This window comes from Pan troglodytes, chromosome 17 (assembly GCF_028858775.2).
Source record: "Pan troglodytes isolate AG18354 chromosome 17, NHGRI_mPanTro3-v2.0_pri, whole genome shotgun sequence".
NCBI lineage: Eukaryota > Metazoa > Chordata > Mammalia > Primates > Hominidae > Pan > Pan troglodytes.
The window spans coordinates 30,276,693-30,304,566 of NC_072415.2; the positions used below are offsets into that span (position 1 = coordinate 30,276,693).

At 40.8% G+C, this 27,874-nt stretch overlaps 1 protein-coding gene across 1 annotated transcript; it reads right to left on the reverse strand.

Annotated features, from left to right (window-relative positions):
- On the reverse strand, nucleotides 1-26,995 carry CLUL1 (clusterin like 1). Its single transcript, XM_016933414.2, has 7 exons — nucleotides 26,877-26,995; nucleotides 25,624-25,772; nucleotides 19,964-20,131; nucleotides 17,547-17,979; nucleotides 11,651-11,788; nucleotides 3,638-3,852; nucleotides 1-270 (listed from the first exon to the last, which is right to left on the reverse strand). The coding sequence occupies exons 1-7, from the start codon at nucleotides 26,980-26,982 to the stop codon at nucleotides 79-81; spliced, it is 1,401 nt and encodes a 466-aa protein (XP_016788903.2). The 5' UTR covers nucleotides 26,983-26,995; the 3' UTR covers nucleotides 1-78.
- Nucleotides 26,996-27,874: the final 879 nt, after the last annotated feature.

The window sequence follows — 27,874 nt, forward strand, 5'->3', positions numbered from 1 at the left end:
TTTTGAAACAAGTTTTGTTTTTCCCTTTTGAGAATTAACTATTCCTGTCAACAAGGCATTCCTAACCAGGCACTCTGCTTACCAGGTTTTAAAATGTTCCTTAAAATGCTGTAGAGCTTTTGCCACTACGTAGCCAATGAAGTTAGAACTCTCAGCACTTTCTTCAAGAGGGATCTTGAGTGTGAAATTAGAGGAAGGCGGAATGCTTAAGTCTGTCATCATTGTTTCATCTTGTTTGGAAATATTTCCTTCATGAATCCTTGGAACTACCTACAGAAGAAGGATTATACAGTAAAAGTTTACTAAATCCCAATACACATTCAATAGTAATTTAATACCACCTTAGTCAGGATAGGCTAGGTTGTGCTGAGGTAACAGATTAGTCCTGGCATTCCTAGGGCTTCATGCAACAAAGATTTATTTCTTGTTCATGTTATGTGTCCATTACAAGGGCTCCACACCAGTAAACACTAAGAAGCCTGGTAGGCAAAGGCACATTATCTCATAGCTGTAGCACATGATTTCATGACTTTCTTTGTGCCCTCAGCAGAAAAAGAGAATAGATGAGCACACATAGGCTCTTCACTGTCTCAATCTACAAAGAACCCTTTTCAGTTTTGCTCACGCTTCACTGGCCAGAACTTGCCACATGGCAACGTTTAACCACAAGGGGAGCTGGAAAATATGAGAGAGGAGGTGGGATGTTTGCTGAGTATTACTGTCTGTGCCACAAACTTTATTGCATTGCACCAAGTTTTGTACTGAGTTTTCCTAGAAATTTACAATTTATGGTTGTAGGTGTGATTTTGGCAAGAATCAATGCAAAATTTATGTTACTCTTAATGAATAACATGTATGTTACTCTCTTAATGAATTCTCAAATGCACAGACTTTGATTTGAATCATTTAAATGGAACTGAACTGATACACAACTTGATGTAACCTTAAGAGAATGATTTAAAATTTTTTCTCTTCTCTTTCTGTGAGTATAACATACATAAAAACTGCGTAAAGTATTTATGTTTGGTTTAAATAATTGTAAAGTCAACACCCATGTAACTATTACACAACCAGGGGCCACAACCGTTTTCACTTGCTGGAATTTGTATATTTCTTTCATAAGGCTTCTCTTCAGCACTTGCTATTTTATGGGTTTGTACTTTTCTTTACATGGTGAAATAGGAGCTGTTTTGAGAAAAGTAACTTCACAGGCAGTGTAGCAAAGTGGTTACGTTCACTGATTCTAGAGAAATACTGCTTGAGTTTGAGTTCTAGTTCTACCATTTACTAGCTGTGTGAGCTCAGACAAGTTGCTTAACCTCCTTTGTGCCTCATTTGAAAAACTGGGGAAAGAATTCTACTTCCCTTATCGGGTCATTGAGAGTATTAAATGATCTGATATATGGAAAAAGTTCTTAGAACATTGCCTGACACCCAGTAAATGCTCTTAAGTGGTAATAATTGTTATAAAAATGTATAATTGAAAACCATAATTTTATTTTATGTGGAGGTTTTTATATAGAAGTGCCTTTGTTATCAGCATAAAGAATTTTAGATAAATCTGTTATGTTACTCAGAGACACTAGAATGGAAGTAAATCAAAGCACAGAATAGAAAATACTGACAATGGTAAAAACAACTAAATATTGACTGTAGATTTCTAAAGGTTGAAAGCACTGCTAAAATTTTTCTTCAAGTTTTATTCTTCAATACAAGACTTTTTCCTCGTTAAACTAGAAGTCTATATATGCGAGGATGATCAAATATATTGAATTATTTTACCTTCCTCAAGTGTAATCTAATAGAGTTATAGAATCAGAGAGCTGGCAGGGATTGGAACAGTGGCTTTCAAAACTCTTTAACTGTGGTCTGTAGTAATGAATACACTTGATATCATGATTCAAAACACACACGTATGTCTACATATGTGTATATATGTTTACACACATATACACATACAAAATGGAAATGAAATTCCATGATGTGCATATGACTTATGAAATGCAATGCATGCTAATATTTTCTACTTTGTCCTATTCTATTTTTTGTATGGTTTTTAATTTTGTTTTTTGATGAGCTTGCTGTGACTTTCTAAACTTATTTCTCAAATCATGCATGATCCACAGCTTTGTAGTTTGAAAAAAGAGGGAAATGCTGGATTATAGAATGCCGTAAGTCTAATTTCCTAGAAGCAGTGCCTGAGATTCTGACAGAAGTGGTTTATAAAGAATGCTCTCAGGTGCAACTTTTAAGGGGATGAGGAAAGCAAACTAGAGAAGTGAAAGAAGCTAAGCAAGGATATGGCTTCAGATGACCGTTAGCCTCAGCCTGATCCTGCAGGAAGCTCTGGGGCATAAGTGCTCCAAGGGCAATCTTTGGGAGAAAGTTTCAGAGATAAGCAGTTAGCAGCAGCACCAGCACCAGTGGGAGCTGGTAAAAGGGATCCCCAGGGATCTGGATAGGGCACCAACATAACCTAACATACTACAGACAGAATATTGCATCTTCAATTGCTCTGCCCAGTAATTTTTGTATCCAAGTCTTTTTGGGAACCCCTCAAAACCAGCCTCATCAGGAATCACTAGCCTGGTGCATTTGTAGATTAAGGTAATGTGTGTGTGTTGGAGGGGGGATGTCTTAGGAAGAAAAGTCACTTGCATGTTATGCAAAAAGTTATTGACTGAATCTGGGAGTCATGGTATAGGTGGAATTTAAGATGGTAATACGTTTTTATTTTTGTTTTTTTTGAGACAGAGTCTCCTTCTGTCGCCCAGGCTGGAGTGCAGTGGCACGATCTCAGCTCACTGCAACCTCTGCCTTCCGGGTTCAAGTGATTCTCCTGCCTCAGCCTCCTGAGTAGCTGGGATTACAGGTGTGTGCCATCACACTTGGCTAATTTTTTATGTTTTTGGTAGAGACAGGGTTTCGCCACATTAGCCAGGCTGGTCTCAAACTCCCGACCTCAAGTGATCCACCCACCTCGGCCTCCCAAAGTGCTGGGATTACAGGAATAAGCCACTGCACCCAGCTGGCAATGTATTTTTATGTGACGAGTAACATATAAATGTTTAATTCTCAAGATAACTCAGTGGCTTTATTGTGTCAGCAACTAATAAGAGCTATAATTTACAGAGCTCTTGTTTTGTATAAGAAATCTATACTAATCACTTTATAGGTGTACACGTTAAGATAGCTATGATTGTTACCATTTTACAGGTGGAACACTGAGGCCTAGAATGGTTGAGGTACTTTCCCAAGCTTACTCAGCTGGTAAGTTTCAGAGTCAAATTTTGAACTCAAATTGCTTTATTTGTAAGTCTTCTCTCCTAAAACCTACATTGGCCATATTTCTTCAAGGTTACCTCTATCAGTTATAGCCCTATAACTCTAAGCAGAAATAGCCATTTCTAGATTAGAAAGTATTTTGTGTTTTAAATTGATTTTCTTTATGGACTTTCTTGTTTTCTAAAGACCATGAACTACATTAAATCAAGTCAGCCTGAAGGCAATCACAATGGAAATATGAATACCTCCTACAGCTTGTTTTCAAATTCAGATACAATTCATAAGTAAATTAACAGTGAAATCAAGGTATGCACATGTCATTTCCGTATCTGCTCTTGGGTCTCTCCTTTACCTGTATTGAATTAAAGATGATCTCTGTTTCTGGGGTCTGGTTTGCCAGTTCAGACACCCAGCCAAATTGCCCTCTCATCTTCTCCACCAGATGGGCGGTGTCCTCCAAGTGCTTCCGGGTCATCTGGAGAATCTGGCCATACTGCTGATTGGATACATTGACCAACCTGATCGCCTCGTCTAATTCTGTGTGCAGAGCAGGTACATCAGGACAGTCTAGCAGAGAAGAAAGTAATGTGGAGAAGGAAAAAGTCCATGAAACTTGGAGGTGGGCAACATGGGCTTAAGTCCCAGCCCTTACATTCTCTATTTTCCCCTTTTGCCTGTGGGAGTTTTTAGTTATGCCTGTTGTTCTGGAGTAATTATTAATATCGTCTACATCTGTGTCAAACCAGATCCAGTTTAACTGTTAATTATATGGTTTTATGTAACACAAACTGGGCTGGAGACAGAACTTTTTGTTATAAATTCCACATGCCTACCACCTATATTAAGAAAAAATTTGCCAAAACAGATGAAGTCCCTACTATGCCCCTTCTACATCACATCCCATTTATCCCTTAAAAAGGACACTACTATTTGATTTTGGATGTATATGTCCAGTACCAGTAATTAGTATGGGAAAAGAGGAAAAGAACCACATATAGTGAAGCCGCTTTAAATTAAGACCAAAAGTGTATAGTAAATAGTGAAAAAAAAAAGATTTGTGATGTTTTGGAAAATATTTTATATTTATCAATAATGAAATTATAGTTGTGTGCTTAGTATTAGAACAAAGTAAATCAAAGCTAATTGAAGAGACAAAATTATTATTTGATTAAAGGTATGAGATTTATTTATAATAGCAAAACCTTGAAAGCAAATGTACTTCAGCTAGGGAATGAATAAATTGTGATATGCCTACATAGACCAACATACAACAGTGAATTAATGAACTAGAGCAGCATGCATTCACATGGCTAACCCTTGCAAACTACACTGAGTGAAAAGCCATATTGCAAAAGAATACATAAGTGATAATATTTATATTGTTAAAAAAGAAAAATTATCCAGAACTTGGAAATAAGGCAAAAAAATGGCTGCATTTCCTTTTGTTTCTTTTTCTTTTTTCTTTTTTCTTTTTCAAGACAGGTTCTCGCTCTGTTACCCAGGCTGGAGTGTAATGGCATGATCATAGCTCACTACAGCCTCGAACTCCTGGGCTCAAGTGCTATTTCCACCTTAGCCTCCTGAGTAGCTAGGACTACAGGCTCACACCACCATGCCCGGCTAATTTTTAATTTTTTTGTAGAGGCGGGTCTCACTATGCTGCCCAGGCTTGCGTTTCCTCTCAATGTCATACTAAATTATTGTCTAAGGGGTCCACCCAAAGATCACTTCAAGGTCTAGGGAAGAGATCCTTTGTTGGCTTTACTATTTACTGTTGATTAGGGCCAGACTCCATGAAATTACCCATAAATTATGGATTGAAAAGTGGCAAATGTTTGTCTAGTAGAGATGTAAATTATTTTGGTCTGATAGAAAAGATAATGGCAAGATTTACAGTTTAGTTGCCCTTTCGAATATTAACTAACATATCTAATTTCATAATCTTTCAGCATTCTGTCTCTGCTTGACTGTAAGCACTCCAGTCTCCCTTATACTTCTTTGACCCAGCTCTAACACCCTGCTGGTTCCTTCATTAATAAGTTAAATAGTCAAATTAACATTTGACATGTGCCCATTTCTTTTTTCTTTTTCTTTTCTTTGTTTTTTTTTTTGTTTGTTTGTTTCTTTGAGACAGAGTATCACTCTGTTACCCAGGCAGGAGTGCAGTGACACAATCTTGGCTCATTGCAACCTCTGCTTCCTGGGATCAAGTGATTCTTGTGCCTCAGCCTCCCGAGTAGCTGGGACTACAGGTGCATGCCACCATGCCTGGCTAATTTTTGTAGTTTTAGTAGAGACGGGGTTTCACCATGTTGACCAGGCTGGTCTCGAACTCCTGGCCTTAAGTGATTGCCCGCCTTGGCCTCCCAAAGTGCTGGGATTACAGGCATGAGCCACCGCGCCCAGCCAGACACGTGCCCGTTTCATGTTTGTATGTAGCTTTTTTTTTTTTTTTTTGAGATGGAGTCTCGCTCTGTCACCCAGGCTGGAGTGCAATGGTGCGATCTCGGCTCACTGCAACCTCTGCCTCCTGGGTTCAAACAATTCTCCTGCCTCAGCCTCCTGAGTAGCTGGGATTACAGGCACACGCCACCATGACCAGCTAATTTTTTTTTTTTGTATTTTTAATAGAGATGGGGTTTCACCATGTTGGTCAGGCTGGTCTCGAACTCCTGACCTCGTGATCCACCCGCCTTGGCCTCCCAAAGTGCTGGGATTACAGGCATGAGCCACCGCACCCGGCTGTATGAAGCATATTTTTAAGTTTAAAAATTCTACATTGACAATGCAAAAATCGAAATGTAAAACATTGCTATGTATGATATTGGCATTTGTATATATTATATGTATATAGGCACATGATATGAGTAGGAAGAAATGCAAGGAAATAATTAATACTAAATTCAAAATAGCACTTTCCTTTTGAGGAGATAAAGTGAATGTGATGTGGATGGGAACACAGTGGGGCTTTGTCTGTTTTGGTAATGTTCTATTTCTCAATCTAGGTGACTGAGAATTTTTTTTTTTTTTCCTGAGACAAAGTCTCGCTCTGTCACCTAGGCTGGAGTGCAGTTGCTCGATCTCGACCCACTGCAACCTCCGGCTTCTGGTTTCAAGCGATTCTCCTGCCTCAGCCTCCGGAGTAGCTGAGACTACAGGTGCGCACCACCACACCTGGCTAATTTTTATATTTTTAGTAGAGACAGGGTTTCACCATGTTGGCCAGGCTGGTCTCAAACTCCTAACCTCAAGTGATTCTCCTGCCTCAGCCTCCCAACGACCTGGAATTACAGGGATGAGCCACCATGGCTGGCCTATTACATCATTCTTTATATATTTATAATAAAAAGCAATTTATAATAACAGTTTTAAGCAGCATGGGAGCACATTAGGACATTCTTTACATTTTACCTTTGCAACACTAAACTTTCATTGAATTTGTACTGTATTATCTGATGTATACTGTGTCCATTATCTGGTGCATATTGATTATCAGGTGCATTTTAATGTATTATCTGATTTATTCTGTATTATCTTGTGATATTCAAGGATTATTAATAAACTATTTTAGCTGGGTAGAAAGAAATAGATGTTAATGATACATAGATGGGATGCTTGAGCAGGACTATTTTTGTAAGAGGTCAGTATATTAAGTGTCTATTTTTCTGTTATAAAAACCTATGCTTCTGTATATAACCTCGCAACTGTGACTTAAAAAACAAATATTTGAATAATGAGAATCATTGATATTTCAGACATTTTATTTAAACTTCTAAAGATGTGTATGAAGCAGATATATTATTTCCCCTTCCAAATGATAAAACAGGCTGAGAGAGTCCTCGAGTCAGCAATTCAGGAGAGAGAGCACTCCTTTTTTATTTTTTTAAATTTTATTTATCTATTTATTATTATTATTATTTTTCAAGACGGAGTCTTGCTCTGAGGCCCAGGCTGGAGGCTTGATCTCAGCTCACTGCAACCTCTGCCTCCCAGGTTCAAGCAATTCTCTTGCCTCAGCCTCCTGAGTAGCTAGGATTACAGGTTCGTGCCACCATATCTGGCTAATTTTTGTATTTTTAGTAGAACGGGGTTTCGCCATGTTGGCCAGGCTGGTCTCAAACTCCTGACCGCAGGTGATCCACCCACCTCGGCCTTCCAAAGTGCTGGGATTACAGCCATGAGCCACTGCACCTGGCCAGGAGAAAGAGCACTCTCAACTGCTCTAGGTAACCCCGTGAAAAGGTCCAATTTATAATCAAAGCTACCTGGAGCAACGCTTTCCAAACACTTTTCTGCCCAATAAGACATTCTAGAGGTCAAAATTGTCTAATATACATTCTGAGCTGGGGTAGAGGTGTCCATGGCAGAAAATTTGCACAAGAGGGATGTGGAGAAGTAAACAAGTCCATTTGTATAATGGACTCTGCTTTCAAAAGAAGGGGGAGAAAAGACCAACTACTGAGGTGGGGAGAGGCTGACAGAGAATGAAGTGGAAGAGGGAGAGAAAAAACAATCCTTGTTCTTGTTCTGTGGCCCATGTAACCTGACTTCCTCACTAGCCCAACTAACCTGAGAATTCAGTGGCAATAAGAACCCAGGCTGGAGGCCAGGGATGGTGGCTCAAGCCTGTAATCCCAGCACTTTGGGAGGCCGAGGCAGGTGGATCACAAGGTCAGGAGATCGAGACCATCCTGGCTAACACGGTGAAACCCCGTCTCTACTAAAAATACAAAAATTTAGCCGGGCATGGTGGTGGGCGCCTGTAGTCCCAGCTACTCAGGAGGCTGAGGCAGGAGAATGGCATGAACCCAGAAGGCGGAGGTTGCACTGAGCCAAGATTGTGCCACTACACTCCAGCCTGGGCGACGGAGCAAGACTCCGTCTCAAAAAAAACAAAAACAAAAACAAAACAAAACAAAAAACAAAGAACCCAGGCTGGTGATATTTAAAAAGGAGAAAGGGGCTGGGCATGGTGGCTCACGCCTGTAATCCCAGCACTTTGGGAGGCAGAGGCAGGCAAATCACTTGAGGTCAGGAGTTCGCCACCAGCCTAACCAACATGGTGAAACCCCATCTCTACTAAAAATACAACAAAGTAGCTGGGCATGGTGGCGGGTGCCTGTAATCCCAGCTACTCGAGAGGCTGAGGCAGGAGAATCACTTGAACCTGGGAAGTGGAGGTTGCAGTGAGCCAAGATCGTGCCATTGCACTCCAGCCTCGGCGACAGAGCGAGACTCTGGCACAAAAAAAAAAAAAAGAGAAAGGGAGTGTTGTCGACTCTAAACAGGTTTACTAACCACTCGAATAATGATCTAATTTAATAGACTCTATTAAACTCATGTTTTTTTATTTAATTGAATAAAAAAATTAGAAAGGGAAACTTACTCCTTTCGAGTTGCAAAGCATATAGATGTTTAGAACCTCTGCAGTGCATTAATTTGCATAATGGAAAGACTTATTTCATAATGGAGAATATTAATATGTAATTTACAGGCTCCTTGAGCAAGGTGATTAAATAAAAGTAATATGTAAAAAAGTCAAATTTTAAAGATATCATATATGCATACATGTACATATGATCCCCAACTTACAATGGTTCAACTTACGATTTTTCAAACTTATGATGGGTTGTGACATAATCCTATCCTAAGTCAAGGAATATCTTATGTTTATGGTTAAAAGTTTGGAAAATACAGAAAGAAGTATTTTTAAAAATCATCTTTAATCTTAAAACCCAAAGGTAACCTTTATTAGTATTGTGGTGTATCTAATGATACTTTAAGAGCCAATATGTTTAGGATATTATGTTGTTTAACATTGTAACAATTTGTTGGCCAGGCGCGATGGCTCACACCTGTAATCCCAGCACTTTGGGAGGCTGAGGTGGGAGGATCACGAGGTCAGGAGTTCGAGACCAGCCTGACCAATATGGTGAAACCCCATCTCTACTAAAAATACAAAAATTAGCCAGGTATGGTGGCACATGCCTGTAATCCCAGCTACTCTGGAGGCTGAGGCAGCAGAATCGCTTGAACTCAGGAGGTAGAGGTTTCAGTGAGCGAAGATCACACCACTGCACTCCAGCCTAGGTGACAGAAACTATTGTGACAATTCCATTCTCCCTTTTCTCTGAACAGCGAAATTTGTTGCAAGTTGCTCATTGTTAGATTGCGGAGAGAAAGCAAAGGGAGGGACAGGAGTTTCCACTGACCATGCTTTTTGTTGTTTGTGTTGATATAAATTACTCCAGTGGTCTTCACTGTGGGAAGTTAAGGGCAAAAGAGCTATTACTTGGTAGTAAATGAATTATAATCTGATTTTTCTGAACTTCCTTTATAGCAGGGGTCCCCAACTATACGGGCCATGGACCCGTATCAGCCTGTAGCCTCTTAGGAACGGAGCTGTACGGCAGGAGGTGAGCGGCAGGTGAGCAAGCCTGACTGCCTGAGACCCGCCTCCCGTCAGATCAGCAGAGGCATTCCATTCTCACAGGAGCACAAACCCTATTGTGAACTGTGCATGCAAAGGGTCTAGGTTGAGCGCTCCTTAGGAGAATAATGCCTGATGATCATCCCCAAACGTGTCCCCTGCCCCACCATCTTTGGAAAAATTGTCTTCCACGAATCTAGTCCCTGGTGCCAAAAGGCTGGGGACCACTGTTTTACAGAAGAATTTTGTTAGAACCCAAAGATTATCTTGAGTCCTTTATTTACAAATTACTCAACTGAGGCCTAGACAGCATAAATGACTTGCCCCAAATCTCTAGCTAGTGTTGTAGAATTTACTGACATGTTGATTTCTGTCCGTCCTGTATCTTCCAATTTCCTACTGTAAGCCATTAGCCACACTTTGAAAATTTCCTTCCCTTAGGGCTTTAGTGAGATAAAATGCAGAAGCATAGGAATCAAAAGCTCTTGTTTTATATAAGAAAAGTTGTAATTTGGCCCTGGTGGGGTTGGAGGAGTGACTTTAGTCTGGAGAAGGGAAAGGGAATGAGGGGAGGGATGGAGGAAAGGGAGAATGATTTCCTTCCTGGGGAAGGAACTAGAAAGGGAGGGAAAAGGATTCCTGGGGCTTGGGAGGAGAAGCCACTTTCCCTATTTAAATGCTAATTAGTTAATTAACCCACCAATGGGAAAGAGCCAATGCCACTTTCAAAAAAATATTTCACTTGTCTAAACACTGATTAACAGAATGAAAGGTTTCTTTCATGGTCAGGAGCAGGGGTTCTTTTTGCTTGCGGTAAGAAGGAAGGAGTTGCACTAATTTGCTCAAGGTTTTTCTTTTGCACACAGTAGTGTTTGGTCATTAATCATAAAAAAAATCACAAGAACAATTAGCGTATTAAAGAAAGTGAAAGAATGACATACTTTGGAATAATAAAAGTTTATAAACCGGGCCAGGCACGGTGGTTCATGCCTGTAATCCCAGCACTTTGGGAGGCCGAGGTGGGCTGATCACAAGGTCAGGAGTTCAAGACCAGCCTGGCCAATATGGTGAAATCCTCGTCTCTACTAAAAATACAAAAAAATTAGCCGGGCGTGGTGGCACATGCCTGTAATCCCAGCTACTTGGCAGGCTGAGGCAGGAGAATTGCTTGAACCCGAGAGGTGGAGGTTGCAGTGAGCCGAGATTGTGCCACTCCAGCCTGGGCAACAGAGCAAGACTCCGTCTCATAAAACAAACAAACAAAACACCAGTTTATAAACCTACATTGAACGCCCCCAGATGGAAATGAGCCTGCAAAAAAGTGCTTGGAGGAAAGCAAATGAATCCAGTATGCTTGTGAGAATGAGATTTTGTCCTCTGTCCAGAATACTAAAGAAACCCTAAAAAATTGTTAGATGTGAGTTCTAAATTTCTTTCCAAAGAATCAATATGTCAGTATGTTCAATTCTTTGCCTTCTACTTTTAAACTTAATTTCCTCGTAAAGCAACCTTTTTCGATTACATGCTCTGCCCTGACTCATTCCGATTACATGCTTCACGCTGATTCATTCCGATTACCCGCTCTGTCATAACCATTTTTCCCTCCAGACCACTCACCTCGTCACTCTCTTTAAATTAGCCAATGGGAATTAGTTTAGCCTGTGCGGTCTAACCCTAGCCAATAGGGGAACCACACAGCAGCAGGGGCCACGTGCGTTGCCAGGGTTAAGAACCCCTTCCCCTCCCTTGGCAAGTGCACGCTCACCATTGCTCCATCTGTAAGGGTGCACCCTTCTATAGAAGTAACTTGTCTTGCTGAGAATTAAAAAGAAAATTTTATATTCGAGTGCTATTTCTTTTGTGGCACCGAAACTTTATAACTAAATGTACCTGAGAACTTAAAGTAGAATAAAAAACAAAATAGCAATTATTTACCTTCAGATAGGCGAGCCTGACATTTTTGGCATTTTTCATGAAATTTGAAACATCTTGACAAATTCTGGTCAAGTTCCCCACACAGTCCTCTGTCCTGCCCAGGTAACATCTTTGAAATCAGGCCTCCGTGGTCAGGGGCTACAGGGAACATAACATTTACACGTTAGTGTCATAAGAGTTTGCACTTTGAAGAAGTGGAGACAATGCCGCAGCTTTTTCTTACCAGTGCTTTCAAAATCTTTTTCCTATATGTATGTATGTATTTAATTTATTTATTTTTGAGACAGAGTCTTGCTCTGTTGCCCAGGCTAAAGTGCAGTGGCGGGATCTTGGCTCACTGCAACCTCTGCCTCCCGGGTTCAAGTGATTCTCCTGCCTCAGGCTCCCAAGTAGCTGGGATTACAGGCGAGAGCCACCAAGCCCAGCTAATCTTTGTACTTTTAGTAGAGATGGGGTTGCGCCATGTTGTCCAGGCTGGTTTCTTGAACTCCTGACCTCAAATGATCCACCCACCTCGGCCTCCCAAAGTGCTGGGATTACAGGCATGAGCCGCCGCGCCTGGCCCTTTTTCCTATATTTAGACACAGAAATGCACGTTGGTGCAATAATTTCCTGGGACAACTGAACAGCTATTAAAAATTGCACACTCTTGAATCCAAGAATCTCATTACTAGAAATTTATTAGTACTGTATACACACATATATTAATGCATGTAATTTTATTTTCTAGGAGGAGTCATGAAGAATTATTAATAACTATCTTTTAGAAGAGGGAGTTGATAAGGTAGGAGAGGGCAGCTTTCATTTATTTTGTTCTTTTATATATTTGATTACTTTAAAAATCGTTTGTCTTATTTATATCATTAGTATTTCTGATGTCAATAGGATTAAGTAAATAGGTGATTGTGAACCACTTTTTCTCTTGGACTTTTCTGTATTTTAAAAAACCCTTTGATAATTGATTTTTAAAGCTATAATTGGGAAGAAGTTTCAAAGATATTAGAAATGTCTGTTTCTTAAAGTGGGTGATAGGTGGTTATTTTATTACTATTCTTTTTTTGCATTTCTCATATATATGTATATACACACACACACACACATATATATATACACACACATATGTGTGCGAGTATGTGTGTGTGGAGATGCATATACTGTTATGAACAGGAGGTCAAAGATTTAGGAAAATATCTAAAGCCGATCAAGTTTTGAGAAGTTTTTTCCCCAGGAGAATTAACAATCCATATAAAAATGTGTAAAAGAGAAGTCTATCCAACAGAAAATTGGCGGTTCCCAATAGACTGTTTGACATTAGGAAACATGTATTACTAATTTACAACCTGATGATTTTCTGTTATATTAAATCCTCAGCATTTAAAAATGAAACGTTATATTTTGAGATAAATTGCAAAGTCCATAGTTTAAAAACAGCGAAGCACTGTTCGATAGAATGGCATGTAAGGCACCCATCCTCTTTGGTGACCAGAAAGTCAGTTTCTCCCAGCTGCTTTCCTGGACCCTCTTCTTTGCCCTGTATAGCCCCCTGTGAGAATTTCCAGTGTAGAATTAATTCCTGCATTATGTAGTGTTTGCTTTCTTATCTTTTCCATTAGACTCTAAGCCTCTTGAGGGAAGGGACTTGGTCTTGCCATTTTAATCTTGTCCTTCTTCCATACCTTCTTCTGCCATTTTACCCACAATATGGTGATGTAATTGTTCACTAATCTGTTTTCCTTTCTCTGGACCGAGCTCCTGGAAGTCAGAGGCTGTGTCATAATCATCATTTTATCTCTAGCATCTAGATTAATACCTGGTGTGTACACCAAGGATGACAAATTCTAGGCCCATATGACACTAATTCCCCATCCTGCAGCCACAGCACAATCCATCACCTCGCTTAGTCTAGCCTTGACAGAACCTCAGAACCCTTCCAGGGAGCTACTTCCAGTGCAGTCACTGAGCTAAATCATCTACTCTCCCACCTGCCTGTCTGTTTCTCCCATGCGAAAATTAATGTTAACTAACATTAGAACCAGGTGTCCCAGCCCCCTGCACTTGTCAAGCTACAGTAGAACACGATCTCATCTGTTCTTTCCAGGGATTCCTAAGACAAATGAAGATAATTCCAAGAGCTACTTTCCTGGACCTATTCGCTTTCAACAGATTCAGGAACTGAGGTCCAGAAGGACCAAGGTAGGAAAGAAATATGAGACCAAAATGAACCTATACTCAACAAAAATAACATTAATTATCAAGATATTTCTGATTCTTTTTATTTCCGCTCTCCTTTTCCTGGTGTTCATAATTCAGTGTTAGCTATTTTTCTAATTTTGGCCCTTTAAACAATCATGACCAATAAGGCCCATCCATGAAGGTTGCCACACAGAACTTGCTCAGTAAATGTTGGTCAGTTACTATTATTGTTAGCTCTCTTACAGCTACCACAGATTCAGTGGCTTGAAACAGCACAAATTCATTATTGTTTGGTCTTTTAGGTCAGAAGTCTGAAGTGGGTCTCACTAGGCTAAAATCAAGATGTCATCTGTCTCAAAAAAAAAAAAAATGCAAAAATTAGCTGGGCGTGGTGGCACGTGCCTGTAGTCCCAGCTACTCAGGTGGCTGAGGCAGGAGAATCGCTTGAACCTAGGAGGCGGAGGTTGTACTGAGCCAAGATTGCACCACTGCACTTCAGCCTGAAGATAGAGCAAGACTCGGTCTCAAAAAAAAAAAAAAAAAAAAGATGTCAGTAGGGCTAGTTTTTTGTGGAGGCTCTAGAGGAGAATTCATTTCTATACCATTTCCAGTTCCTCGAGGCCACCTACATTCCTCGGCTCCTGGCCCCTTCCTCTGTCTTCAAGGTCATCAAAGTCGAGCCAAGTCCTTCTCTTGTGGCTGCTACTATTAATTCTTTTCTGCCTCCTTCTTCCACTTTTAAGGACCCTGTGATTACATTGAATCCAGCTGGATAATCCAGCATACTCTCTCTATTTTAAAATCAGTTGAGGCCGGGCATGATGGCTCATGCCTGTAATCCCAGCACTTTGGGAGGCCGAGGTGCGCGGATCATTTGAGGTCAGAAGTTCGAGACCAGCCTGGACAACATGGCGAAACCCTGCCTCTACTCAAAATACAAAAATTAGCCAGGTGTGGTGAGCGCCTGTAATCCCAGCTACTCGGGAGGCTGAGGCAGGAGAATCACTTGAACCCTGGAGGTGGAGGTTGCAGTGAGCCAAGATCATTCCACTGCACTCCAGCCTGGGTGACAGAGCAAGATTCTGTCTCAAAAAATAAATAAAAATAAAGTCAGTTGATTAACAAATTGATTTCCATCTGCAACCTTACTTTCCCTTTGCCACATAACATAAATTCACAGGTTCTGGGGATTAGGGTAGGGATATTTTGGGCAGTCATTATTTTGCCTACCACAAGGGGCAAAACTCAAAGTGTTAAGTCATTAGGCAGATTTTCTAGGGGCAGTAGGCTTATTCCTCACCAACTACCTGTCCAGAAAAGTGATGGAAACCACATTCAAGTGCTGTAGAGCCCCTGCCTGACTATTCTTGATAAACAGTCCACATTTGCTCATCTGGGAAGACAGTGTCTCCTCTGCGGTAGCTTCTGTGTACTGTCTGGCTAGGGGCGGGATACTGGAGAAAGAAGAGTACAATAGTGTAACACAGACTTTTTTGGTTGCTATTTTGTTTTTGTCTTTAATATTTGCATTCACAGGGGACCTTGGCTTTCCAGGTCATCACTGAGATGGAAGTGGCACAGAGGGGCTGGGGAGGGTGCGTGTGAGGCAGCTGAGAGTAGGGCTGGCCCCCAGCTGTGTGAGTGAGAAGGCAATGGTGGCAGACAGTGGAAACCTATGTTCGTAGCTGGTGTGTGGGAGGGGGTTACAGTGGTTGAAAAATTATCTAGATTCTGGCATGTCTGAATCACTACTGACAGTCCTGTGCACATGGGAATGTAACCAATGCTTGTGTAAGGCTGCTACACAACATGGAGGGGAGGAGCCCTTTTGTTCTAATGAACATATTCTCAATGTTATTCCAAGACAGTTGATATCCATGTAAACAGTCAGGCTAAAATCACTTAATACCACCCAGCCTGGATAGATTTAGTCTACTCGCCTGGTGTTTATCCTGAATATTTGATGAATTTGGAACCTCAGAATGGACTACCAGACCAAAGAATTGACTTATAAAAAAAGTCCACTGGACTCTGAAATAGAACCCAACAATTCCAGTAATGATGGCTGTTCTCTGTTCATGGAACGATGGGACCTGAAGGATGTAATGCACTGTTTCCTAGCTTCAGTTTCTGAAAGGTAAACCTCTCCTATGTAGAGGCCAGTTATGTAATGTCATGGCGATTTTGAGAATCTGATTCAGATGATGCCAGCTACAGCTAATATAATTGAAAAATAGTCAGATAGGGTCAGGAGTGGTGGCTGGCTGGGTGTGGTGGCTGGCTGGGTGTGGTGCCTCATGCTTGTAATTCCAGCACTTTGGGAAGCCAAGGTGAGCAGATCACCTGAGGTCAGGAGTTCGAGACCAGCCTGGCCAACATGGTGAAACCCCTGTCTCTACTAAAAATACAAAAATTAGCCAGGCGTGGTGGCGGGCACCTGTAATCCCCACTACTCGGGAAGCTGAGGCAGGAGAATTGACTGAACCCAGGAGGCAGAGGTTGCAGTGAGCCGAGATCACACCAGTACACTCCAGCCTGGACAACAGAGCAACACTCCATCTCAAAAAAAAAAAAAAAAAGAAAAGAAAAGAAAAAAAGAAAAAGAAAAATAGATAGAAGGAGCCCATTTTATTTTTCATCTCAGAGGGGAGCAGCCTTCAACCTGGCTTAGTGGTCAATACAGTAACAAAGGAAATGCAGATCCTACACTTGACCCTCATGGCAATTCTCATTTCTCGAATGCTCTATCTAATTTACTCCATAGAAGCCCACAGAAGATATCTGCTGCCTTAAAACATAAAGCAGTATTGTGTCTCCAACATGGATGCCATGAGGCATGATTAGTGTTGGTAGAAGGCAATTCTTATCTAATATTTCTGTCGTTTGGGGTTTATGAGCATTTTTTGTGGTTTTATGCATACATTTTATGATTTAAGGAATGATTGTAGTGATTCAGAGGAGGGCACTAAATTGCTCTGGTTATATGTGAGAGTGGGCTTCTCAAACTGGGAGTTGAGGATTCCAGATCAATTTTAAAGAAGCTCTCTGATGCTTTAGCAGAATAGAGCTGAGCATCTACATGAGCTTTAATAAATGAGGGAAATGGCCATGCATGGTGGCTCACGCCTGCAATCCCAGCACTTTGGGAGGCCAAGGCAGGTGGATCACCTGAGGTCAGGAGTTTGAGACCATCTTGGCCAAGATAGTGACACCCCCGTCTCTATTAAAAATACAAAAAAATTAGCCGGGCGTGGTGGTGCACACTTGTAGTCCCAGCTACTTGGGAGGCTGAGGCAGGAGAATTGCTTGAACCTGGGAGGCAGAGGTTGCAGTGAGCCAAGATCACACCACTGTACTCCAGGCTGGGTGGCAGAGTGAGACTCCGTCACAAAATAAAATAAATAAAGAAATAATAAATGAGGGAACTGGTTTTTTTTTTTTCAAGTTCTCAACCTATTAGCATTTTTTTCTTTCCGCTTTGAAAATTTGCTCTAGAAAGAGTTCAGTTCTCAACAATGATGGAAGAGGGATGGTGTTTAGCAGACTTCAAAGCTTCTTTTAAGAGGCTCTGAAACATTTTCCATAAACTGTCTCTTCAAGAAACGCTATACAATGTGACTCAGAAATGTCTACCATTTCTGAAGCTAAACAAAACTTGACTTTAGTGTAAACCTCTAAGTAAAAGTAATCTTTTAATACTTGCCTTTGTCTTGTTTTGGTAAATCTTCTATTGCCTTCAGCGTCTTAGTAATTGTTTCACTGACACTTTCATAAATAGAGACACTGAAATTACAAAACAGCTGGAAGAAGTTGGGAATGTCCCAACATTGCTCAAGATCTGCTTTTGTCATCGGCTCTTTAGAGAAAGCTGGAAAAAAGTAAGGCTCAGTTAGGTCTGTATCTGATATGAAATGTGATTGAAAAGTCTGGTCAAACTCTTGCTGCATCTGTCTGAAGACGTTAAAACTCCTGTTAAAGAGAGAATTCACATCCACAGTCAACTGGCTGAACACATCCTCCATTTGGGTCAATTGTGCATCTTCCTCAATGAGCTTTTCACTGATGGGGAGATCTTTTTCATTATCTTCATGGAAAGGAAATAGAAATTGATATATCTTCCTGAAAAACCGTTCAATCTGTGGAGTAGAGTAGGGGAGAGAAATGGAATAAAAAATTATTTTCTTTCTCGACTTTCTTTCTTTCTTTCTCTCCTCTTTATTTCTTTTTCTTTCTCTCTTTCTCTTTCTTCTTTTCTCTTTCTTTCTCTCTCTCTCTCTTTCTTTCTTTCTTATTTGAGATGGAGTCTTGCTCTGTCACTCAGGCTGGAGTGCAGTGGCACCATCTCGGCTCACTGCAACCTCCGCCTCCTGGGTTCAAGTGATTCTTCTGTCTCAGCCTTCCGAGTAGCTGGGATTACAGTCGCACGCCGCCATGCCTGGCTAATTTTTTTTGTATTTTAGTACAGACAGGGTTTTACCGTGTTGCCCAGGCTGGTCTCGAACCCCTGAGCTCAGGTAATCCACATGCCTTGGCCTCCCAAAGTGCTAGGATAACAGGGGTGAGCCACTGCACCCGGCCCTGGACCATTTCTTATTGCAAATTTTAAAGTCAACTTACAGTAGTCATTTCAAATCAAGAATAATTCTGGGCAAGCTAGTATGAGGCAATTAACTTTAAGATAATTTCTTAACCCTCTTATACCTGACTTTGCCTTTGCCTATGGAAACAGGATCTGAAATTTCTCCTGGTTTACATTGCCCACCAATAGCCTAAAAAGGTCAAGTTTTCACTTTGGGAGGCCAAGGTGTGTGGATCACCTGAGGTCACCAGCCTGGCCAACATGGTAAAACCCTGTCTCTACTAAAAATACAAAAATTAGCTAGGCGTGGTGGCGGGCGCCTGTAATCCCAGCTACTCAGGAGGCTGAGGCAAGAGAATCACTTGAACCCAGGAGGTGGAGGCTGCAGTAAGCCAAGATGGCACCACTGCCCTCTAGCCAGGGCAAAAGAACCAGACCCCGTCTCATGAAAAAAATAAAGAAAAGAATTTGGGTGGATTGTCTGCCTCTCCCTCTACCAGCTTCTGTTTACTTGACTCTTCATCCACAAAAACAAACCTTTAAAGCCCCAAGAAGTGTTCATAAGATCACACAACTGACCCAGATGGGAATGGTCCCCATATCTCCTGACTTCCTGCTGGTGCTCATTACACCATATTCTGGTGTATTAGCAGGTGACAGTAGCTCTAAAAATAGAGCAGATGCAATTAATAGTGGAGGCAAATTAACTTGGCGCATTCATTATCTTAGTAGTTGCTCCCTTTATAATTGAGTATGGCATTGCCAAGCCAGGAGCATACCCTAATTAGTATGTGCTCTAATATGGAGCGTGAAATTCCACTCAATTTTGTATTCAGCTCACTTCTTGAAGGGGGAGAAAAATCTAGCTTAATTGGAGCCGTTAGTGGGGCAGAGCTCATCCTATTCAGGTCACCACCCTCTGTGATCCCTCTGCTCAGAAGATAACCAAAGGGTACAAAAAAGAAAACATGCCAGTCCTACATACATGGGTAGGGCAAAAGGGGACGTGAAGGTGTGTGTGTGTGTGTGTGTGTGTGTGTGTGTGTGTGTGTATGTTATGCATAAGGAGGCAAGCATGTTGAAGGTAAGATTTGGGAGGCAGAGAGTATCTTTAAATATTTGGCCTCCAGAAGGAAAAATTAATGTGGATTGAAATCAGAGACTGCAATGCTATGATTCCAAATGCAGTTTGGTAAACATTTACTGGATGCCACCAATGCATAAGTGAAGACAAATAAGATATGATCCCTGCCCTTAAACAGCTTACTATCTAGTGGGAACATGTTCACAAATAACAAATACAAGGCAGAAAGCCAGGATATTTTAAGAGATGCATTCAGTGTCCACTGAATGGATGCTCTACCTTATAAATTGCGTATACACAGGTGATGGTACGTAAACATTAGTATTAGATTCTAGAAAGCAAAAGGCCTCATCAGATCAGGCATCTCCATTCTAAATATTAACATAAATTAATAAAAAAGTAAGCTGAAATAGGTGCCTTAAGAACTGTGAAGTCTTGAGCTCTCTTTTTCTCTTACCTTATTTTTCACAGAGGACCAGCTAGGTTGGCAGGTTGTATAAATTCTCATGCAGTTATTTTCCAGGCAAGACCTGCATTCACCCCAGGAATCTGCCAAAGACACCCGGCATAGCCTTTCTTCTTCCTTCAGATGTTCTTGAACTTCATTCAGAAGTTTCAGGGCCTCCTAATTAAAAGTAGAAACAAAAGTCCAATTTCCGTTTCATGATCTATATGCACCTTAGTTGATTTCACCCTTTGAAATGTACACATTCTAAACTGCTTTTTCATTCTTTCTCCTTCAGGTGCCTCGCAGCTGTCAGATCTCCCCCAAAGCTTTCTGTTTAGTTTAAGAAAAGAGCACTGATTGATTCCTATTGAAGACTGTAAATCTTATTCATCTGTTCATTCATTTGTTCAATAAGTATTTACTGAGTGTTTGCTATGTGACAGACATTACTCTAGGTGTGGGTGACCTGACAATGAAGATGCCATCCCGATCTGGGAACAACTGTGATTTACCTATTTACCGGTAAGTCTGTCTTCAGTTCTCATCCACTGGGGCATGGGGAAAGTGGGCTTTACAGTTTATAAAGCTGGCATATTTTAATTCTTTTATTTACACTGTCTTTAATTGTTGTATATCCTTAAACATTGCAAGGAAGTGCAATTCTTGTATGGCAAGTTAAATGTTCCCGTTGAGTTACATTCTAATTGCAGAGATGCAGGATGGCATCTCTGCAATTAGAATGTAATATAATAAATATATATAATGTAATATTAAATAAATATAAATAGGAATATAAACAAGCTTTGTTCTTCTTGTTTATATTCCCAGTGCTCCCCCTTGTGGTGCTTGCTATACTTGGCCAAGTCCTGCTCTGGGTGGTGAGGAGCCCAGCAGCAGTGGCACCTGTCCCTGCGAGCCTCAGCCCTGCCCCTGGAGTGCCTCATGGGTCAGCACCATGGTGCAACAGACCTTTCTTCCTGTGCCCCTGCCTAAACCTCTGGCTTCCCTGCAAGTGTGGACTTCTGAACCCCAGCCCCCTCCATGCCGAGATATCGTGCAGGGGAATGAAGTGAGTATAATGGATCTGGCCATAAGAAGACAGCCGCAGAGCTAATGGAAATGACCCTTTCCTGGAGTATTAAGCCCAAAGAATCACCTGGGCACTGTCAATCTTCCACATCTTCTCTGCCTGGCTAGGATTTGTCAGTTGTCCTCATTGTAAAGTTTGGCTGCTAAGCCAGGTAGCATTTGCTATGATCCACGTAAGAAAACTGCCAGGGCCCCAGCTTGCCAATACACATTTTGACCCAGACAGGAGTGTGTGTGTGTCCTTGGACTTTGTAGAACAATTTTGGAATCTTACATCTTTTTTTTTTTTTTTTTTTTTTTGAGACAGAGTCTGGCTGTGTCGCCCAGGCTGGAGTGCAGTGGTGCAATCTCAGCTCACTGCAACCTCCATCTCCCAGGTTTAAGAGATTCTCCTGCCTCAGCCTCCTGAGTAGCTGGGACTACAGATGCGTGCCACCATGCCTGGCTAATTTTTGTATGTTTAATAGAGACAGAGTTTCACCATTTTGCCCAGGCTGATCTCGAACTCCTGGCCTCAAGTGATCTGCCCACGTTGGCCTCCCAAAGTGCTGGGATTACAGGCATGAGCCACCGCACCTGGCTGAATCTTACATCTTAAAGTGGTTGTTTTTCGGCAGGGTGCAGTGGCTCACACCTGTAATTCCAGCATTTTGGGAGGCTGAGGCGGGTGGATCACCTGATGTCAGGAGTTTGAGAACAGCCTGGCCAACATGGTAAAAACCTGTCTCTACTACAAATACAAAAATTAGCTGGTCGTGATGGTGGGTGCCTGTAATCCCAGCTACTTGGGAGGCTGAAGCAAGAGAATCGTTTGAACCCAGGAGGCGGAGGTTGCAGTGAGCCAAGATCGTGCCATTGTACTTCAGCCTGGGCAACAAGAGTGAGACTCTGTCTCAAAAAAAAAAAAAGGTTGTTTCTCCAAGGCAAGTAACAATACCTCCAGGATTTTCTCAATCAGTCCCAATTTTACATATTCTGCTCATTGTCCTCATAAGACAAAATCCTAATATTCCCAATTCCAAACTACAGTGGCTATGTACCCTTGGGCAAATTACTTAATATGTATAAGCCTTAGTCTCCTCATTTGCAAATAAGAATAATAGGAATAATAGTATCTACTTCTCAAGGTCTTTGCATTAAATGAGCTAAACAAGCAAGGCATCTATTATTATACCTAGTATCCATTATCATAGGCAAGACATCTATTATTATAACTAGTCCAGTATAATAACTAGTATCTCTCAGGCTTCCTTCCATTCACTGCCCAGAAGCAGAACAAAAAACAGTTACCAAATCACAGGTCCCAAGTTTTGGAAGTGAAACATTGCCATGGAAGAAGTAGACCTCTGTCTAGTAAACATTCCTAAGGAATATCCTGTCGACGCCTTCCATTTCCTACTAGACATTGTACCAACTGGCAGATTCACGCTTATAACTCTATTCCTATAGTTGACAGTTTATCAAAAGCGCTATATAAACCTGGCATTGAGCCAGGCATGGTGGCTAGTGCCTGTGATCCCAGCTACTCGGGAAGTGAGGCAGGAGGATCCCTTGAGCCCAGGAGTTCAAGACCAGCCTGAGCAACATAGCAAGACCCCATTTCATTAAAAACACATACAAATAAAACCTGATTTGGGGGTCAAGTCACTCTAACCTTCTCTAGGGTTTCCTACTTAATAAGTTTCAGATAGTCTCACTAAATATTAATAAGGAGGGGTGGTGGAAGGGGGCAGTGAGGATGCTGGGTCACCACTGAGCAGTACTCTTGAGAATGGGTGGGGCTCAATACTGGGAGACTAGGGTTGCTAACACCATATTTGCCAATTCATAATTTGTCTAAACTGACCTTTATTCTAGGCTTTAAGTAATTTTAGGGAGGGATACTCAGGGTTAAACAGATTTTTTTTTTTCCGATTAACTTTCTAATTGAGTGCCTCAAACTTAAGAGTATAATTCAATGAATTTTTGTACAATAAGATTTTTAAGAATAAACAAAAATTCTACTAGTTGCTTGGATTCTTCAGGGCCAGAAGTGAAATCCACATTTGCTTACTTGACCCACCCAAAGTGGAATATTCTTGTTAAAGCTGTATACCCTGTCCTCCTTGCCAGGAGGTTCAGGGAAGTGAGAAAAGCGGAAAATCACTGGGTCCCCCGTGCACACATCTGCTGACTTTATCTCAGTTCATTCATTAGAGTGTTGGAGTAACATGTTAATTAACAAACATCTCAAACCCCAGTTTTCTTAGCTATAAAATGAAAGTAGTGGTTTACCCAGATGTTCAAAACATTCCATGTGATAATGTGTTTTGTGAAGAGTGTATTAGTGCTATCTAGTGTCTCTATTCCCAGATGGCCAGGCTCACAAGCCCACCAGGGAAGATCCCAGCTGGAGGGGCTTCCACATTTTCCTGATGAGGAGCTATTTTAGATTTCCTCAAAATCTTTTGATTGCTGCCAAAAGGGAGAAGGGTTTGCAGCTGCTGGTCAGGCATTCTCCTTTCCTTGCCAGAACGCTGACTGACTCAGGGCAGTAGGTGGGGCTGCAACATCAACCAGTCCGGTGACGCTGACACACAGCTTTGGGGTCAGCCTGTCACACTACCCGGCTCCAGTTGCTTAACAGACTCCCAGAGGCCATGATGCTCAGAAGTAAAAAGATGCAAGCAGCAATCTGGAATTCAGTGGCCTACAACTTTATAGATAGAGGGATAGATAGAAAATATTAGAACTTCCACTTGTATTTTTAAATTAAAAATCTGACTGGGGTGGGGGGAATGGGGCATTGTTTAATATGTATAGACTTTCAGTTTTTGCAAGATGAAAATAATTCTGGAGATTGGTTGCACAACAGTATGAATGTATTTAACACTACTGAACGGCACACTTAAAAATGGTTATGATGGTAAATTTTGTTATATGTATTTTACAACTTAACATTTTTCAAAAAATAAAAATAAATTTAAAAAGTAATTTACTCTCAACATTAAAATTGAAAATATTTTCCAAATTATTTTTGTTACAGTTTTAATTTCCTCTTTGATTTAAGGGTAATGTTTGAAGATAACCTTTTTTAAAAAAGTCATTGTTTTGAGTGTGATGTTAATTATTAATGTCATTAAACTGCAAGCTATTCAATGTCTATAATTTAGAAATTTACTGAACTTTATACTGTGGCATATGAACAATTTTTTACATCTTCCAAAGACATTTGAATATAATATGTATTCTCCATTGATAAAATATGTAGTTCAAGCTATAGCTATTAAATAAAGCTATTTGAATTTGAAAAAGTGATTAGGCTGATGCATTATTGGATATACATGGTACTCTCTTGAGATGCATGTGTCAGATACTGTGTGTGCCCAACTGTATGTGATGACCTTGGGAAAAAGGGGATCCTCTACATTCCAGAAGAATCAACTATAGTTCCCTTGCTCTGTTCACATGCACCCAATTGTAATGAGTTGCCATGTAAGAGAACTCAGGTAGACTGATGGATTTTATTATCTAGTTTTAACTAAAGTAACCTTCACTAAATGGACAGGAGGCTTAACAAGATTCTTGAAAAAAAACCAAACTTGGCAGATTTTAAAAATGAATAATTTAAGCTCAAGTGGACCAAAAGCAAATGGCAGAGCTGACACTTGATCATTATGAGCTCTTTATTGGCCAAGTGACAAAGGAAAACTATGGTGATCTAATTAGATCTGGCAAGTCGGCTAAAAGTTTCAAAATATCTAGAAGATTATTTGAAATGTGGACTTATATCCACACTCGCTAATGATGAATCTCACCTTAAATACATATTGTGCCTTGAGATATCAATGGTAGCAATTCATGTATCTATTTCATAAGTAAATGAATATGCATATATTTAGGAGTGAGTGGTAACAAATTTTTTGGTCATAGGAATGAGAGACCAAAAATCTCTGGGCCAGGCATGGTGGCCCATGCCTGTAATTCCAGCACTTTGGGAGGCTGAGGCAGGTGGATCACTTGAGCCCCAGAGCTCGGGACCAGCCTGGCCAGCATGGTGAAACCCCGTCTCTTCTAAAAATACAAAAATTAGCCAGGCGGGGTGGTAGGAGCCTGTAATCCCAGCTACTAGGGAGGCTGAGACAGGAGAATCGCCTGAACCCGGGAGGTGGAGGTTGCAATGAGCGGGATCAACTCCAGCCTGGGTGACAGAGCGAGACTCTGTCTCAAAAACAGAAACAAACAAAAAACAAAAAACAAAAACTCTGGAGACCACTGATCTAGTAAAAAAAACTCTTCAAATACTTTTGACTCAATATCCTAACTCAGAAGAGACCAAGAATAATCTATTTTTGAGAAAGCAGCACTTAAACAGAGATGAATCCCCCAGATTCTGGGTTGGAGTCTTGCAGAAGCCTATCCTACACGAAATATGTTCTTCAAGGAAATCTGAAGCTTCCCTTAAACTTTTCCTCAAATAAAAGCAGCTACCCATGAAATTTATTACTAAGGAAAATAAGTAATTCATCAATCGTACTAACAAGTGCAGTATTTCTGGTCCAGATCTGTGTAAGAACGGACATTATTTTCAATGACTGTACCTGCTTTTCTTCTCTGCATTTCTTCAGGGTGCTCATTAGATTGGTGTGTTCCTTCTCTTTTCTTTCCATCATGATTTTCATTTGCTTAATACCAGTCAAAGCCTTCTTCACCTCTTCATCTGCATCTATCTCCCCCACCTCAGAAAAACCTGAAAGACACGTGGCAATTTTTTCTTTGAGATCTGATCAGATTACAAAACACCAAGTTCACCAACCTTTCATGTCTCCAAAAGAGAGGCTTAATTGTTCTTTTATAGGCTCATATTCTGAAAGCAGATCATAATGAATTAGCTGTCAGCTGCCACATGGACCCAGCTGCCACACGGACCATACCTTCTACTTCTCACTTGTGAGTGCCTAAACAAATAGAGTTCACTGAACCTCATTCTTGTCATCTTGCTCAGGCCCTGTTTTCATTTATCCATTTTTTTCTTTCATTTAAGACTCAAGTGTGTTTATATTAGAGAAAATTTTGCATTTTCTTCATAATTTATATTAAGTGCCCAGCTGGGGACCTCAAACACAGTCAGCAATTTCTCTTTCTTTCAGCTTCAGTTACCTAATAAGGAGGCACGAGACCTAGAAAGTATCCCATGTAATACGAGCTTCCTTAATAACTCAATGGACGTGTCTTATACAGCTTTAATAAGCCCTTAGTAAGTTTAAAATTCATTGTCATTCCCTGTTCAAAATAGCCAACATGGCCTACTAAGGAGCTTATTCTTGACTCTGATTTTAATTACAGACCCTAAATCAGCTACATTTTAGCTAATTTGTTCTTCTAAATATTAAGTACCCAAAGTATATATCACCAAGCAAAGGTTGCAAGTTAATGGCCACAGAACAACCAGATTCAATGTAATTATAACCCATTCTTTCACTAGTTTAAGAATAATTGCACAGATTAATGGTTTAAATTTTTCAAATGCTAGAAAAGTATTTCACTGTTCATTAGAGCTGTGCTGAGATGACACCAACCATCTGGATGATACAAAAAAATGCAGTGAAAAAATTGGCAAGTTGTATCTACATGATACAAACATCTGGAAATGTGAACGCCTGCAGAGACGTGATTGGAATTTTCTATTTTTACCCAGATGTTTGGCGTCATGATGACTTGGTTTAAGCGCCTTGAGAACGTTTCACCGTGAAAACAGCGAATATGGTTATCTCTCAACTGCGACTCACTATAAACCCCAGCAGGACAACCAACATGCAAACAGGACACAGCACAGATAAGAAACCAAACATACTCTTCAGGTTTTCACTGATAGCAGTTTTGTCCTTCCAATTGGGTGCGCAGTGACTGTCTTTCAACCATAGCAGATACACAATAAACACCAAGAGTGGCGGCTTCATGTTCCCGCTGTTACTGCAAAGGAAAAATAAACCCGCATCAAATGTCTTCCATTTGGTTAGTTTCTGTTGGCATCAATTGAAAACACCTGGGACTCCAAAGCATTTTTCTGTCAATTTTTCCTTATGACTTTAGACAACTTATGCTAATGTGCCTGAGACATAAGGAAGCTTGAAATGTAAGTTAAAAAAACAAACAAATTCTAGTCCCTATTTGGTTTAAATTCTTCACGACAGTTAAAAAAGCCCGCCATGTGAAGTACTTGGAACTCAATGCAATGGAGAAGATAGATCACATCCTCTCAGAGTCCAAGCTTCATTTTGTAAACATCTCGAAACACAGAATTGATTCGAATCTGTTAGAGGGATTTTTTTTCCCTCCAAAATTCTTTTTTTTTTTTTTTTTTGAGACGGAGTTTTGCTCTTGTTGCCCAGGCTGGAATGCAATGGCGTGATCTCAGCTCACCGCAACCTCCACCTCCCAGGTTCAAGTGATTCTCCTGCCTCAGCCTTCCCAAGTAGCTGGGATTATAGGCATGCGCCGCCAAGCCCGGTTAATTTTGTATTTTTAGTAGAGATGGAGTTTCTCCATGTGGGTCAGGCTGGTCTCGAACTACTGACCTCAGGTGATCTGCCCCCCTCGGCCTCCCAAAGTGCTGGGATTACAGGCGTGAGCCACCACACCTGGCATTTCCCTCCAAAATTCTATGTTCTCAAGTGAGTTTTTACCTACGTGGTTCGCTATTTTTTTTAAAGAAAGCAAAACCAACCACACACGTTTTTCTCATACCCCTTATAAAACCCATTATGCTATGTGAATAGTGCACAGTTAAAATTTTTTCTTCTCAGTTAATGAATTTCCCTTTGAGTTTAATTCGATACACATTAGTTACAA

What these genes read in the sequence shown, in the direction of transcription:
- CLUL1 (XM_016933414.2), bottom strand. Translation starts at nt 26,982, where the DNA reads ATGAAGCCGCCACTCTTGGTGTTTATTGTGTATCTGCTATGGTTGAAA. An exon ending in TCAGGCTCGCCTATCTGAAG is followed by an intron (nt 3,853 to 11,650) that starts GTAAATAATTGC and finishes CTTCTCTGCTAG; the next exon opens with ACTGTCCTGATGTACCTGCT. An exon ending in TCATCTTTAATTCAATACAG is followed by an intron (nt 271 to 3,637) that starts GTAAAGGAGAGA and finishes CTTCTTCTGTAG; the next exon opens with GTAGTTCCAAGGATTCATGA.